Source organism: Squalius cephalus (genome assembly GCF_949319135.1).
Source record: "Squalius cephalus genome assembly, chromosome: 24".
NCBI classification, from domain to species: Eukaryota; Metazoa; Chordata; class Actinopteri; order Cypriniformes; family Leuciscidae; genus Squalius; species Squalius cephalus.
The window spans coordinates 15,375,918-15,389,593 of NC_137145.1; the positions used below are offsets into that span (position 1 = coordinate 15,375,918).

Genomic DNA, 13,676 nt, shown 5'->3' on the forward strand with positions numbered 1-13,676 from the left:
CAACAAAACAAGAGATTTATTTCACTCTACAGCTTTAAATGTCGACATTATACCTCACATTCTTTCATGCGAATATGTGACATAGCATAAAGTGTTTCTTCATACTTTGAAACAACTGACAACGTTTTGACAAAATGGCTCACGAACACTTATTTAATGATACAATACAATACAATCCCTAATATACAACACCTCCCACATAGACAAATACTATCTGAGAATAAAAAACTCTGTTTGCAGCAGGTGCAGATGGATAAGGCTGTGGATCAATATACACATTAAAGGATTTAAATAAAGCACATGGTGATGTAGGGAATCATGGGAGATTTATATAATGTCAATGAGTCATACACTGAATCACTGAGAGATGCAGAGAGTGGAATAGGAGTGAAGGGGGGATGAAATGGAAGGATGGCAGTAGATAAGAAGAGCCAGGGTGTTAGGAGATGGAGTGGATGAGGGAAGAGGTTGGCAGCTCTCTTTTTAGAGATACAGTTTGAAATATCTACTCTCTGCAAACATTTAATAGACATTTAGCCTGATTATTAACACTCTAGACATGCAAGCATCAGAATGCAAGTTCAGATACCATGAATTAAAATGATAAAAAATCCCATAAAATAGTATTTATCTTAGCATGCCAGTCCATTAACAGTGTCAATAAATATAAAGGATGGTAAAATAAGCATTTACAGAGTATATTTCATAGTGAACTGGTCTAAACACCCCACATAAATCAAAACCATAAGCTTTTTCAGCTTTGAGGTGAACTCCTAAACATTAAAGTTGAAATAAAACAGAAGAAGCGACAGATCTTTTTTTCTGTATTGTGACGTATATTATCCAAGTGTAACGGAATATCGAAAAAGAAAGATGGGCGGGGATTTGGTCCATTGGTTGTTGATTGGATGGAGGCGGATCTTAATGCTTGTGCAATCAATTGTAAGAAAGGGGCGGAGTTTAAGCAGGCTAAATAATTGAAAAAGTCTGGCCCAACTTTAACAAAAATTACTTTTTGCTTCTGAAATGAGCAGATGTCTCTGATGAGAAATCCAAAGCAAAATATTGATGACTCATCCTGCACTACACATATATTTGTCCAATCAAATGCTTTCTAGAGTGAGAATATCCCTCCCACAAATACCACCTGTACCACCTTGTGACATAACTAAAGCATACATGTTTATTTAAACAAAAAAAGTGAAAGAAAGAAAAAGAACAAGCCCTGTGGTATTAAACTTAAAGAGAGAATAAAACTGCTCTTAGTGCAACTTGGGGTCTTTAAAAATGTTTTTGAGTTTAGTCAGAAATATAGCTGAAATGCAGATGCAAACCAGTTCTGAAAATATCTTGATGTTGTACATTTTCATTTGACAACCCCAGTCCACCAGAACCACACACAACTATATTGCATACTGATTAAAAGACTCCTAAAGGCATAATCAGCCATATGTCTGAGTCTGACAGAGAGAAGTTCTCATCTCTCACCTTGTGCAGTCAAGCATGCTAGTCCCGAACTCCCCAGGTTTTTGATATACAACAACACAAAAAGACTCACTTAATTCACTCACAAAAACATAAGGTGCAGCTTCAAACATGAATACATTTACTCTGTGTGCAAGCTCAAAGTGTCTGTAATTTAATGCTGTAGACAGGTGTAACTAACGGACAGATCTTTCTGCTGGTTGCGACTTTTCGATGGTCGACAATAGTGCTGGAATCAGAGGGATTCTGATGTGAAGATCTACATCCTCTTCAGTCCAAGGACCACCAATGCTGTTGCCATACATTGTTGCCACCTCCTCTCAAGGTTTGAAACATGCAGAACAAGTCATTTCTTTACCAGAGTTGAGCTGAGGAGAGATGGTATCTGGAACTACTGATTTCAGGATATCGTTCTCACTGGCAATGATGTGTTTCAGTAGGAAGTTGGCAGCTTCGTTAATGTTGAGGTTTTCCTTAAATTTGGAGAGAGAGAAAGAACATACATGAAACTTTTTTTTATTACCAGGTTTCAAAATGTTCCGTTTGATCATTCGGGAAGGAGAACTTTGATCTCATCTCCCATTGAACTTGACCTGGGAACAGTAATGAATAATTAAAACCCATGAAAATGCTCATAGCTGGAGATTAATTTAAGACTGACTGGACTCTTTATTAAGAATGAATGGATAGAGGCTCTAAAATAAATGAAATAAATAAATAAATATATGCCTTTGAAACATCTCAATGGGATTTAATGAGATGGCCTACATGTACCAAAAGTCCATTCTCCCGTTTCCCTCGGCAACTGCTCTGCATGTGAGTGGCAGCTGTAATTAGCGTGCAAATATTAATAAGCTTCAATCAGAAGCTTTAATCAAGCGCTAAAGGTTCTGACAATACAAGTTCTATCAAAAGATACTTGTTAGTATGCGGTCAGCAGGCGAGAAAAGCTATTTTATTGTAGCCAACATAAAGGGGGTCCCTGCTAATCGTGAACGTGATTTCGCCAAGTGCAACGTTCAATCAACCAATCAGATTTGAGGGACAAGTTTACAGTTTGTCAAGTTTAGGATTACAACTAGGTTTAGGTGCTTCTACATCAGTGTTATTTACCAATCATTTCCCTAACTTATGGGTAGGGTTAGGACTAAATATTCGGGCAGCCATCACATGACAAGCTCTCTTTGTTGGTAATCCTCCACACACTTTCACAATTGGATTCAATTTATTGTTGGTGGCAAATACACCTGCAAACACAAAAACATGCTTTTGCGTGACGCACTATTCACACCAAAAGGACAAATATGAATTCTAAGACTAATGTTGAATCAGTGAAATAAAAATTAACCAATGACTTTCCAAACTAGTACTGTGGCGGTACCCTGGTGGTGGTAACAGATGGTAAACCCATGGTATTTGATATTTAACATTGTAGAGATCATTACTATATTCATAAACCAGAGTATTTACAAGGTACTCCAAAGAATACCATGCAAAACACCGTATTACCCTGATACCATGTCCAAAAACGTCTCTTTTATTAGTTTAAATTCCATACATGAATACACTTAGTGAATATAGTACAGTCAGTGGCATATTTAGGGTATGGTATGGTATAAGCATTTAAAACCCTCACTATACCATGGTTCTGTATATTCTTAGTAAGTGTGAACACAAATATTCTCTGCCATTACTGTTGCTCCATCTAAAATCACAGCAAATGTTATATTTTACCTTAGCAGACGTCTCAAACCAGCCCACAAATCCATTCTCCTTGCAGTACTGGTCCATCTTCAGGCTGTTGTTAGTCAGAAAGTCTCTATTTTGGTCGCACTTATTGGCCAGGAGCACTGTGGCGACACTCTGGCCATTTGAAAGTATTAATTTTGAGTCCAGATCCTCCTTCCATTTGGAGACTGCCTCAAACGTGCTGGGTCTGGTAACATCAAAAACAATGAATGCCCCCACGGCCTCCCGGTAATAAACCCGCGTCATGTTCCCGAACCTCTCCTGACCTTCCAGTGCAGATGGAGAGGGAGGAAAAAAAGGTACAAAACAATTGGGAAAAGCACAACACAACAAGCCAAATGCAGCACAGACATATATTCCTGTTCAAAAGTTTTTTTTTGTTTTTGTCTCACCAAGCAAGGCTGCATTTATTTGATAAAAAATACAGCAAAAACAGTAATTTTGTGAAAGAATTATTTACAATTCCAAATAACTTTTATATTTTAATACATTTCTACTTGTAATTTATTCCTGTGATGCAAAGCTGAATTTTCAGCATCATTACTCCAGTCTTTGGTGTCACATGATCCTTCAGAAATCATTCTGTTTTGATGCTCGAGAAATATTTTTATTATCATCAATGTTAATACACATTTTTTTTTTTGGAGACCTTGATACAGCTTTTTCAGGATTCTTTATTGAATAGAAAATTCAAAAGAACAGCATTTATATTTTTTTATTATTTGTTTCTCCTCTTGTTTTATCTCTCTTTTTTAGGTGATTTATTTGAAATAGAATAAATGTTTTGTAATATTACAAATGTCTTTACTGTCACTTTTGATCGATTTAATGCATCCTTGCTGAATGAATCTATTTATTTCTTCAGAAAAATCTTAGTGACGTTTGAACACTACACTAGTGTATATTGTATAAATAAATTGCATAGACAGACACAGTAAGATATTTTAGCAGCTCATGCCAGACACTCTCAAATTCTAAGAAAAGGCCTGTGCCAAGATACATTTGGCATGATTACATTTATTATAATGAATCTACAGGACAAAAACACGAGTCTATACAATTCATTGTGTAATTTCCAGCAATGTGCATCGTTCTGAGCACTATTCACAGCTAACTTTCTTATTCAGTCGAATATGCTCATTACTGCTGATTTTTTCCAGCTAATGGCACATTCCATCTGTGTGCCTTTCTCTTGTCTGACTCTGAATGCAGCCACTCTTCTGGGCTGCCAACATTACACAACATTCCCTAGGACAGCTGTTTCCCTCAGTTAGTTCTGTTATTTATTCCAAATTAGAATCAGGAGGTGCATGTTGATCTCCATGAGTCTGACAGCAGTCTGCTTCACACTAGATGAACCACGAAACATGAGATGCTGTATTGGTTTTGATAATCCATATGGGCTTTTGAGATATTACACAGGTGTTGAACAGCAACAACAACAACAATGGATTATGAATAATGGATTATAATGTAAATCATAAATCAAGTTGTGTTTATGAAATCATTTGCACTTGACAACTTCAGATGTGCTGCTGTTACTGCTATCGTTGACTTAAATTTGATGAAATTGTAGTGGTCGCCTAACTTGACAACGTGCAACATGTGCGAGCGTTCAGAGAAAACTATTAGTCACTAACAAGGAAAATTAACTCAGCATGTTTCACTTCATGAAATTGTATGTCAGCTGACTTCCAGGGCAGCAATGAGTTTATGAAGCCCATGCGGAGTTTATGACTATATATGACAAGTTTATCATCTCATCTCTCAACAGTAGCCTAAGTGCTGGAAGAACACTAACCCGTGGTTTGCTTACAGAGATTTCCCCACAATGTCATCCGCGTGCTATATCTCTCTCACATGAGACCTTTCCATGCGGGCACGCGGAAAACGAGTTCTTTAAGCTGCGCGTGCCTGACACGTGAGGACGACGATAAACATAGAAGAGCAGAGACTGCTGTTTTGGGTTGCAGAATAAGATCAACTAACATTAAATTTCACGTTGTTAAGCCGTAATGGACTAATCTGATATTGAAATTGAGCTGCACATTTAGGTTACGGACCAGTGTTCCACGACTAACCACACAAAACAGCCAACATAACTAATAATGTATTTACGATTAAAACTATTGGCCTACATTTTGGTGGCTTTATTTTAAAGTTCCTAATTGTACAGGCAGTCAACAAAACATCTAATTATGTATCCCCCCCCCCCCCATCCCCCTTCAATTATAGGCTAGGCGCTTTACCTAGGCTACTTATAAAACATTAATCAAAAGTTTAAATATATGCTTTGCTAAATGATATTAGGCCTACACAATATTATGTACAAAAACTGTTAAATTATTCTCCATTAAAATTACTAATATTTTTACAGAGTAGGCCTAGACTACATTTTTTAGTAAGTAACATGACTGTGATAGATAGACTGTCTGTCTGTCTGTCTACAGGAATCTATCTGTCTGTCTGACTGACTATCTATCTATCTATCTATCTATCTATCTATCTATCAGACGCATGTGTATGTACCCTGTATTTATTTATTTACAGACTGTTAACCTAGTTAACCTAAAGACAGGCTAACTTCTCAAAGTTTCAAAGTAACAGTAACTATTACATTTCGGCGGAATATGGTTTAGATTTACTATGGTAAGGAGTAAGGACGTTATGTTACATTAATATTTAGTGTGTTAACGGAATAAACTCCATCACGTGAGGTAGGGCACTTTCTTCATTCTTATTCTATTTCAGCATTATGTTTAATAAATGCTGGCACGGATGCGTTTCCTGCTTTGACTCGCTACTGTAGTCTATACTTTCTCTTACCTGCGATGTCCCACAGCTGCAGCCGGACCGTCTCTGAGTCCCAGTTGAGAACTTTGAGTGCAAAATCCACCCCGATAGTCGCTCTGTAGTTTGCGGAGTACGTCTGATGCACATACCGTTTGATGATGCTGGTCTTTCCTACTCCCAAATCACCGATGACAAGAATTTTGTACAAATGCTCTTTCTGATTGCTATGCATCGCTGAGGACGTGTGTGTCCAGAGTTAATCACACTACCTAGTCATCTGTCATTGAACTTAAACTGGCACCGCCCAGGGCGTGGAGAAACTTGTGACCAGCTGTCAGACAAGCTACAGTATGTTTGCTCATGTGGGCAAGATTACCTATTATTCTGCGTTTACTCATGAGGAAATCTATCTATCTATCTATCTATCTATCTATCTATCTATCTATCTATCTATCTATCTATCTATCTATCTATCTATCTATCTATCTATCTATCTATCTATCTATCTATCTATCTGTCTGTCTGTCTGTCTATATGTCAGTTTGTCTGTCTGTCTGTCTATCTATCTATCTATCTGATTAGAGTATCTATCTATCTATCTATCTATCTATCTATCTATCTGTCTGTCTGTCTGTCTGTCTGTCTATCGGTCTGTCTGATTAGAGTATCTATTTATCTATCTATCTATCTATCTATCTATCTATCTATCTATCTATCTATCTATCTATCTATCTATCTGATTAGAGTATCTATCTATCTATCTATCTATCTATCTGTCTGATTAGAGTATCTATCTGTCTGTCTGTCTGTCTATCTATCTATCTATCTATCTGATTAGAGTATCTATCTATCTATCTATCTATCTATCTATCTGTCTGTCTGTCTGTCTGTCTGTCTGTCTGTCTGTCTGTCTGTCTGTCTGTCTATCTATCGGTCTGTCTGATTAGAGTATCTATCTATCTATCTATCTATCTATCTATCTATCTATCTATCTATCTGATTAGAGTATCTATCTATCTATCTATCTGATTAGAGTATCTATCCATCTGATTAGAGTATCTATCTATCTATCTATCTGATTAGAGTATCTATCTATCTATCTATCTATCTATCTATCTATCTATCTGATTAGAGTATCTATCTATCTATCTATCTATCTATCTATCTATCTGATTAGAGTATCTATCTATCTATCTATCTATCTATCTGATTAGAGTATCTATCTATCTATCCATCTATCTATCTATCTATCTATCTATCTGATTAGAGTATCTATCTATCTATCTATCTGATTAGAGTATCTATCTATCTATCTATCTATCTATCTATCTATCTATCTATCTATCTATCTATCTATCTATCAATCTGATTAGAGTATCTATCTATCTATCTATCTATCTATCTATCTATCTATCTATCTATCTATCTATCTATCATCTATCTATCTATCTATCTATCTGATTAGAGTATCTATCTATCTATCTATCTATCTATCTATCTATCTATCTATCTATCTATCTATCTATCTATCTATCTATCTATCTATCTATCTATCTATCTATCTATTGGTCTGTCTATCTGATTAGAGTATCTATCTATCTATCTATCTATCTATCTATCTATCTATCTATCTATCTATCTGATTAGAGTATCTATCCATCTATCTATCTGATTAGAGTATCTATCCATCCATCTATCTATCTATCTATCTATCTATCTATCTATCTATCTATCTATCTATCTATCTATCTATCTATCTATCTATCTATCTATCAATCTATCTATCTATCTATCTATCTATCTGATTAGAGTATCTATCTGTCTATCTGATTAGAGTATCTATCTATCTATCTATATCTATCTATTGGTCTGTCTATCTGATTAGAGTATCTATCTATCTATCTATCTATCTATCTATCTATCTATCTATCTATCTATCTATCTATCTATCTATCTATCTATCTATCTATCTATCTATCTGATTAGAGTATCTATCCATCTATCTATCTATCTGATTAGAGCATCTATCCATCTATTTATGTATCTATCCATCTATCTATCTATCTATCTATCTATCTATCTATCTATCTATCTATCTATCTATCTATCTATCTATCTATCTATCTATCTATCTGATTAGAGTATCTATCTATCTATCTATCTGATTAGAGTATCTATCTATCTATCTATCTGATTAGAGTATCTATCTGTCTGTCTGATTAGAGTATCTATCTATTGGTCTGTCTATCTGATTAGAGTGTCTGTCTATCTGATTAGAGTATCTATCTATCTATCTATCTATCTATCTATCTATCTATCTATCTATCTGATTAGAGTATCTATCTATCTATCTATCTATCTGATTAGAGTATCTATCTATCTATCTATCTGATTAGAGTATCTATCTATCTATCTATCTATCTGATTAGAGTATCTATCTATCTATCTGATTAGAGTATCTATCTATCTATCTATCTATCTATCTATCTATCTATCTATCTGATTAGAGTATCTATCCATCTATCTATCTATCTATCTATCTATCTATCTATCTATCTATCTATCTGATTAGAGTATCTATCCATCTATCTATCTATCTATCTATCTATCTATCTGATTAGAGTATCTATCCATCTATCTATCTATCTATCTATCTATCTATCTATCTATCTATCTATCTATCTATCTATCTATCTATCTATCTGATTAGAGTATCTATCTATCTATCTATCTGATTAGAGTATCTATCTATCTATCTATCTGATTAGAGTATCTATCTGTCTGTCTGATTAGAGTATCTATCCATCTATCTATCTATCTATCTATCTATCTATCTATCTATCTATCTGATTAGAGTATCTATCCATCTATCTATCTATCTATCTATCTATCTATCTATCTATCTATCTGATTAGAGTATCTATCCATCTATCTATCTATCTATCTATCTATCTATCTGATTAGAGTATCTATCCATCTATCTATCTATCTATCTATCTATCTATCTATCTATCTATCTATCTATCTATCTATCTATCTATCTATCTATCTGATTAGAGTATCTATCCATCTATCTATCTATCTATCTATCTATCTATCTATCTGATTAGAGTATCTATCCATCTATCTATCTATCTATCTATCTATCTGATTAGAGTATCTATCCATCTATCTATCTATCTATCTATCTATCTATCTATCTATCTATCTATCTATCTATCTATCTATCTGATTAGAGTATCTATCTATCTATCTATCTGATTAGAGTATCTATCTATCTATCTATCTGATTAGAGTATCTATCTGTCTGTCTGATTAGAGTATCTATCCATCTATCTATCTATCTATCTATCTATCTATCTATCTATCTATCTATCTGATTAGAGTATCTATCCATCTATCTATCTATCTATCTATCTATCTATCTATCTATCTATCTATCTGATTAGAGTATCTATCCATCTATCTATCTATCTATCTATCTATCTATCTATCTGATTAGAGTATCTATCCATCTATCTATCTATCTATCTATCTATCTATCTATCTATCTATCTATCTATCTATCTATCTATCTATCTATCTATCTGATTAGAGTATCTATCTATCTATCTATCTGATTAGAGTATCTATCTATCTATCTATCTGATTAGAGTATCTATCTGTCTGTCTGATTAGAGTATCTATCCATCTATCTATCTATCTATCTATCTATCTATCTATCTATCTATCTATCTATCTATCTATCTATCTATCTATCTATCTATCTATCTGATTAGAGTATCTATCTGTGTCTGATTAGAGTATCTATCTATCTATCTATCTATCTATCTATCTATCTATCTGATTAGAGTATCTATCTATCTATCTATCTATCTATCTATCTATCTATCTATCTATCTATCTATCTATCTATCTATCTATCTATCTATCTATCTATCTATGTACTGTTCACATAAAGGGAGAAAGAAGTATATAAAGGAAGAGACAAAAGAGGGGGTGGAACTGCATTCCACACTTAATCATGGAAACTGTGAAAATAACACAACCACGCAAACTCCAGCCTTGGAGCACAGCTTCTCCAAATATCTCAATACTCCAACTATTCACCCTGAATATTTTTTTAAACGATTAAAATAAAAAGAGAGAAACATTTGTAATTGAGCCCCCTTTAATAACACTCAGGTAAAACCAATATTTTTTACACGCTTTTAAGAGAAATAAAAAATACTTATCCACAACATAAATAAAACCTCCAAGTAACAGAAATATTGCAAGCTACATTCGTCCCACTGTCACAAAGCTTAATCCACTATGACCATCATATTGAATAAGCACAAATATTTAGTAGAAAAATACATCACACACACGGTCGAAATCTACATTCTATGAACATCTTGTCAGAAAAGGCAAAGAGCGAAAAATGCAAAAGACTTATAGAAAATGTACAAAAGTTCTCAAAAGAACATTAAGCACTTATTTTAGCTAATGGCACTGTTCTGCATGCAAACATGACCATATTACATTACACATATTCAAGAAGAATATTGCACATTGATTAAAAGAATATAGATGTCTGTTGGTAGGTACAATGTGCGATTCTTCTAAGTCTGAGCATTTTAGCCTAAAGTAGTTCATAAAGTTCATACAAAAAAAAAAAAAATGTTATCTTTAATAGAGACTTTAATGTGGTTTATAGGTTTTAACAACAAAAACTGTAATGCCCTGTGTAAGAATCATGTCCACAGTATAATTACACTTTGTTTTTGGCTCATCTACTGTATATGTATTTGGAACAAAAGCCTGAGTGGATTAAAAAAAAAAAAAAAAGGAAATGGTTTGCAAATCATATACTTATATTTGTTGAAATAGGCCCTGCATTCATATATATTGCTTTATGTATAAATCACTTGTTAACTTATATTATTCAAAATTTGGGGTTAGTAAGTCTCTTATGCTCACCAAGGCTGCATTTATCTGATCAAAAATACAGTAATATTGTGAAATATTATTACAATTTCAAATAACTATTTTAAATTAAAATTATATATTTTAAAATGTAATTTATTTCTGTGATGCAAAGGTGAATTTCCGGCAGCCATTACTCCAGTCTTCAGTGTCACATGATCCTTCAAATAATCCTTCAAATAAATATTTCTTATTATTATTATAAATGTTGAAAACAGTTAATTCAACAGTTAATTATAAACAGTTAATATTTTTGAAACGATGATACATTTTTTTCAGGACAAAGTTCAAAATAACAGCATTTATTTGAAACAGAACAGAACACTGTCTTTACTGTCAATTGAATGCATCCTTGCTGAATAAAAGTATTAATTTCATTAAATGAAAACCTTACTGACCCCAAACCTTTGAATGATAGTGTAAAAAGTTGAGTTTTCTTGTATCAACTATCAGTTTGCATCATTTCCTAAAATTTCAAATTCCATGTTTCAAATTAAAATGATTAATCACTAAATACTTCAAGTAATATAGTCTGGGATATGTTTATATAAATTAATAAATGTCAGATTTCTGCAGTATCTAAATAAACTTGCCCTTACATTCCTTCTATTTGATTTATTAAGAAAAATATAATAATAGATATTATTTTAGTTATATAAAGTGGCACAACATGCAACTTCTAAACTAGGGTAATGAAGAAAATGACCAATATTTAAACAAACTGCTTTGCGCTCAAAGGCTCAATTTGGTCCTACATTCAAACATTTGCACTTCCCTTGTATGTGAAGAATCGTGCAAGACGTTAAGACATCTTGCTGACAGGCAACAGGAGAGATAAAAATGACATCACCTGGAGCAGGAGTTTTGTTATTTTACACACCTGTGTGGATTGACGTCGTTGGAATGTTATTAAATCTTCCGGTCTACAGACTGACCAAAATCAGTAACTTCTTGGCAAGAAGGGCCATAAACTTTGTCAGAGCACGAGAGCATATCAAGTACATCCTTAATTATCTGAAAAGCAGTTTGGTGAAGTGCCTTTCCCTACGCAGATCGGGATTTTGAGGACGGGCTGGATTCCAAGCACCATAAAACGTCCTCAGCGAGTGCTTCTATATTAAGAGTTTACACTCCTTGACATTTACAACTGGGTTTTGCAATCTAAGCAGATGCACGCTCTCAGAAATTGCCTCTCAGTCTCCTTCCTGCGCTCCGAATAATCTCTCAGAGTGAAGAGGAGCTCTGGCTGTAGTGCCGAAGCATCAGCTGGTCGTATATTGGGGAGCAGGGCTCACACAATGGCAGCTCCGAGGCTGGCGATGTGGGAGACTCGCTGATCGAGTCCACGGAGGAGTCTCTGAATGGCGAAGGTGGTGTCAAGGCGCCCAGATCCTCAAAATCAGTGGTCCTGACCGCACACGAGGAGTCGTAGGTGCTGTCAAAAAGGCTGGCAGGTGAAGCCCTGCTACTCCCACCGGCTATGATGCCCCCGGTGATGCCGACCGCGGAACGAGGGTTGGTGTTTGCTACGGCCACCACATCTGCGTAGGTGGTGACGGTGGTGGGATGCGGCCTTTCTTGCGGGTGGAGACGGAAAGCGGGGGAGCAGGGTCTAGGGACCGGGGCGGTGGTGTTCACGGCTGTTCCCGGCGGTGACCCGGGCAGCATCATGGTGTTGAGCTCACTGATGTTCGCCGTGAATCGACTGACCACACAGCTGATCTGATCCATGATGGAGGTCTGGGGCGGGCCGCCATGATGCAAGCGCTCCGTCAGGTATGAGGGTATAGTCACCACTGTCGCACGCTCTTCATCGCGCTCTTCCAGTTCGCACCTCTGCAGCGGAGGTCGCTGACACACGGTCGGCAGTGGCGAAGGGGTCCGGGTGTGGTAGGTTACAGGGTAGCGCTGGTTTTTCTGAGACCCGTCGTATGCCAGCTTCACCTGGTCTGGCGGCCGATCACAGCCCTTTGAGAAGGGCTTAATAATGGCCGTCTGGTTGGCCTCTTCCTTTTTCTTAATGTGGATTGAGATCCGCTTCCACAGGTTTGGCCTGTAACTTCTCTCGTTCTGTGCCCAAGTCACCGTTTTGCCATTGGAACTGTGGAAAGAAAACAACAATGTGTATTTGATTGATTAATTATTCATAAATACACATAACAACTTAACATAATTAGTATTTAGTATAGTACAGTATAGTATACTAAATGTTATAAAGTGTATATATATCAATAATGTGTATATCAGTTGAGCAACTACGGAGCCTTCCCAAAACGGAGAAATTGAGACTGAATTTATAGACTTTTGGTATGGATTTATGCAGGGAACAGAATCACCAAAAAACGAAGAGGGACTTCCCCCCACATGGCTGCTACGCCCTTGCTAGTTTGAAACATTAAGGGCCCTATCAGACACTCAGTGCAATGCAGCGCCAGGTGCGACCCAAGTGTTTTTTGCTAGTTTCAGCCCTACGCAGTTATCATTTTCAAGTCCTGCGCCACGTTGTTTAAATAGCAAATACATTTGCACCTATTTGTGCGCCTATGGGCGTGCTGGTCTGAAAACGAGGTGTGTTCGGGTGCATTGTTGGCGCGTTGCTATTTTGAGGCAACTGAAATAGACTTTGCAGAATTATTATTATTTTTGTTATTTAAAGAGCGTGTTAGTATTGTGCACCCTTT

At 35.7% G+C, this 13,676-nt stretch overlaps 1 protein-coding gene across 2 annotated transcripts in view; it reads right to left on the minus strand.

Moving 5' to 3' along the window:
- Positions 1-13,676, minus strand: part of LOC307152871 (ras-related protein Rab-38-like) — a 40,655-nt gene continuing 26,979 nt past the window's right edge. The window contains exons 1-3 of one of the 2 annotated variants that reach the window (XM_079861852.1): positions 6,061-6,320; positions 3,220-3,500; positions 1-1,958 (exon numbers count right to left, since the gene is read on the minus strand). In XM_079861852.1, coding sequence (XP_079717978.1) covers positions 1,806-1,958; positions 3,220-3,500; positions 6,061-6,259 — 633 coding nt within the window. In that variant the 5' untranslated portion in view covers positions 6,260-6,320 and the 3' untranslated portion in view covers positions 1-1,805. Of the gene's footprint in view, positions 1,959-3,219; positions 3,501-6,060; positions 13,097-13,676 lie in introns of those variants that run through there. The other variant, XM_079861851.1, reaches the window with a different exon arrangement.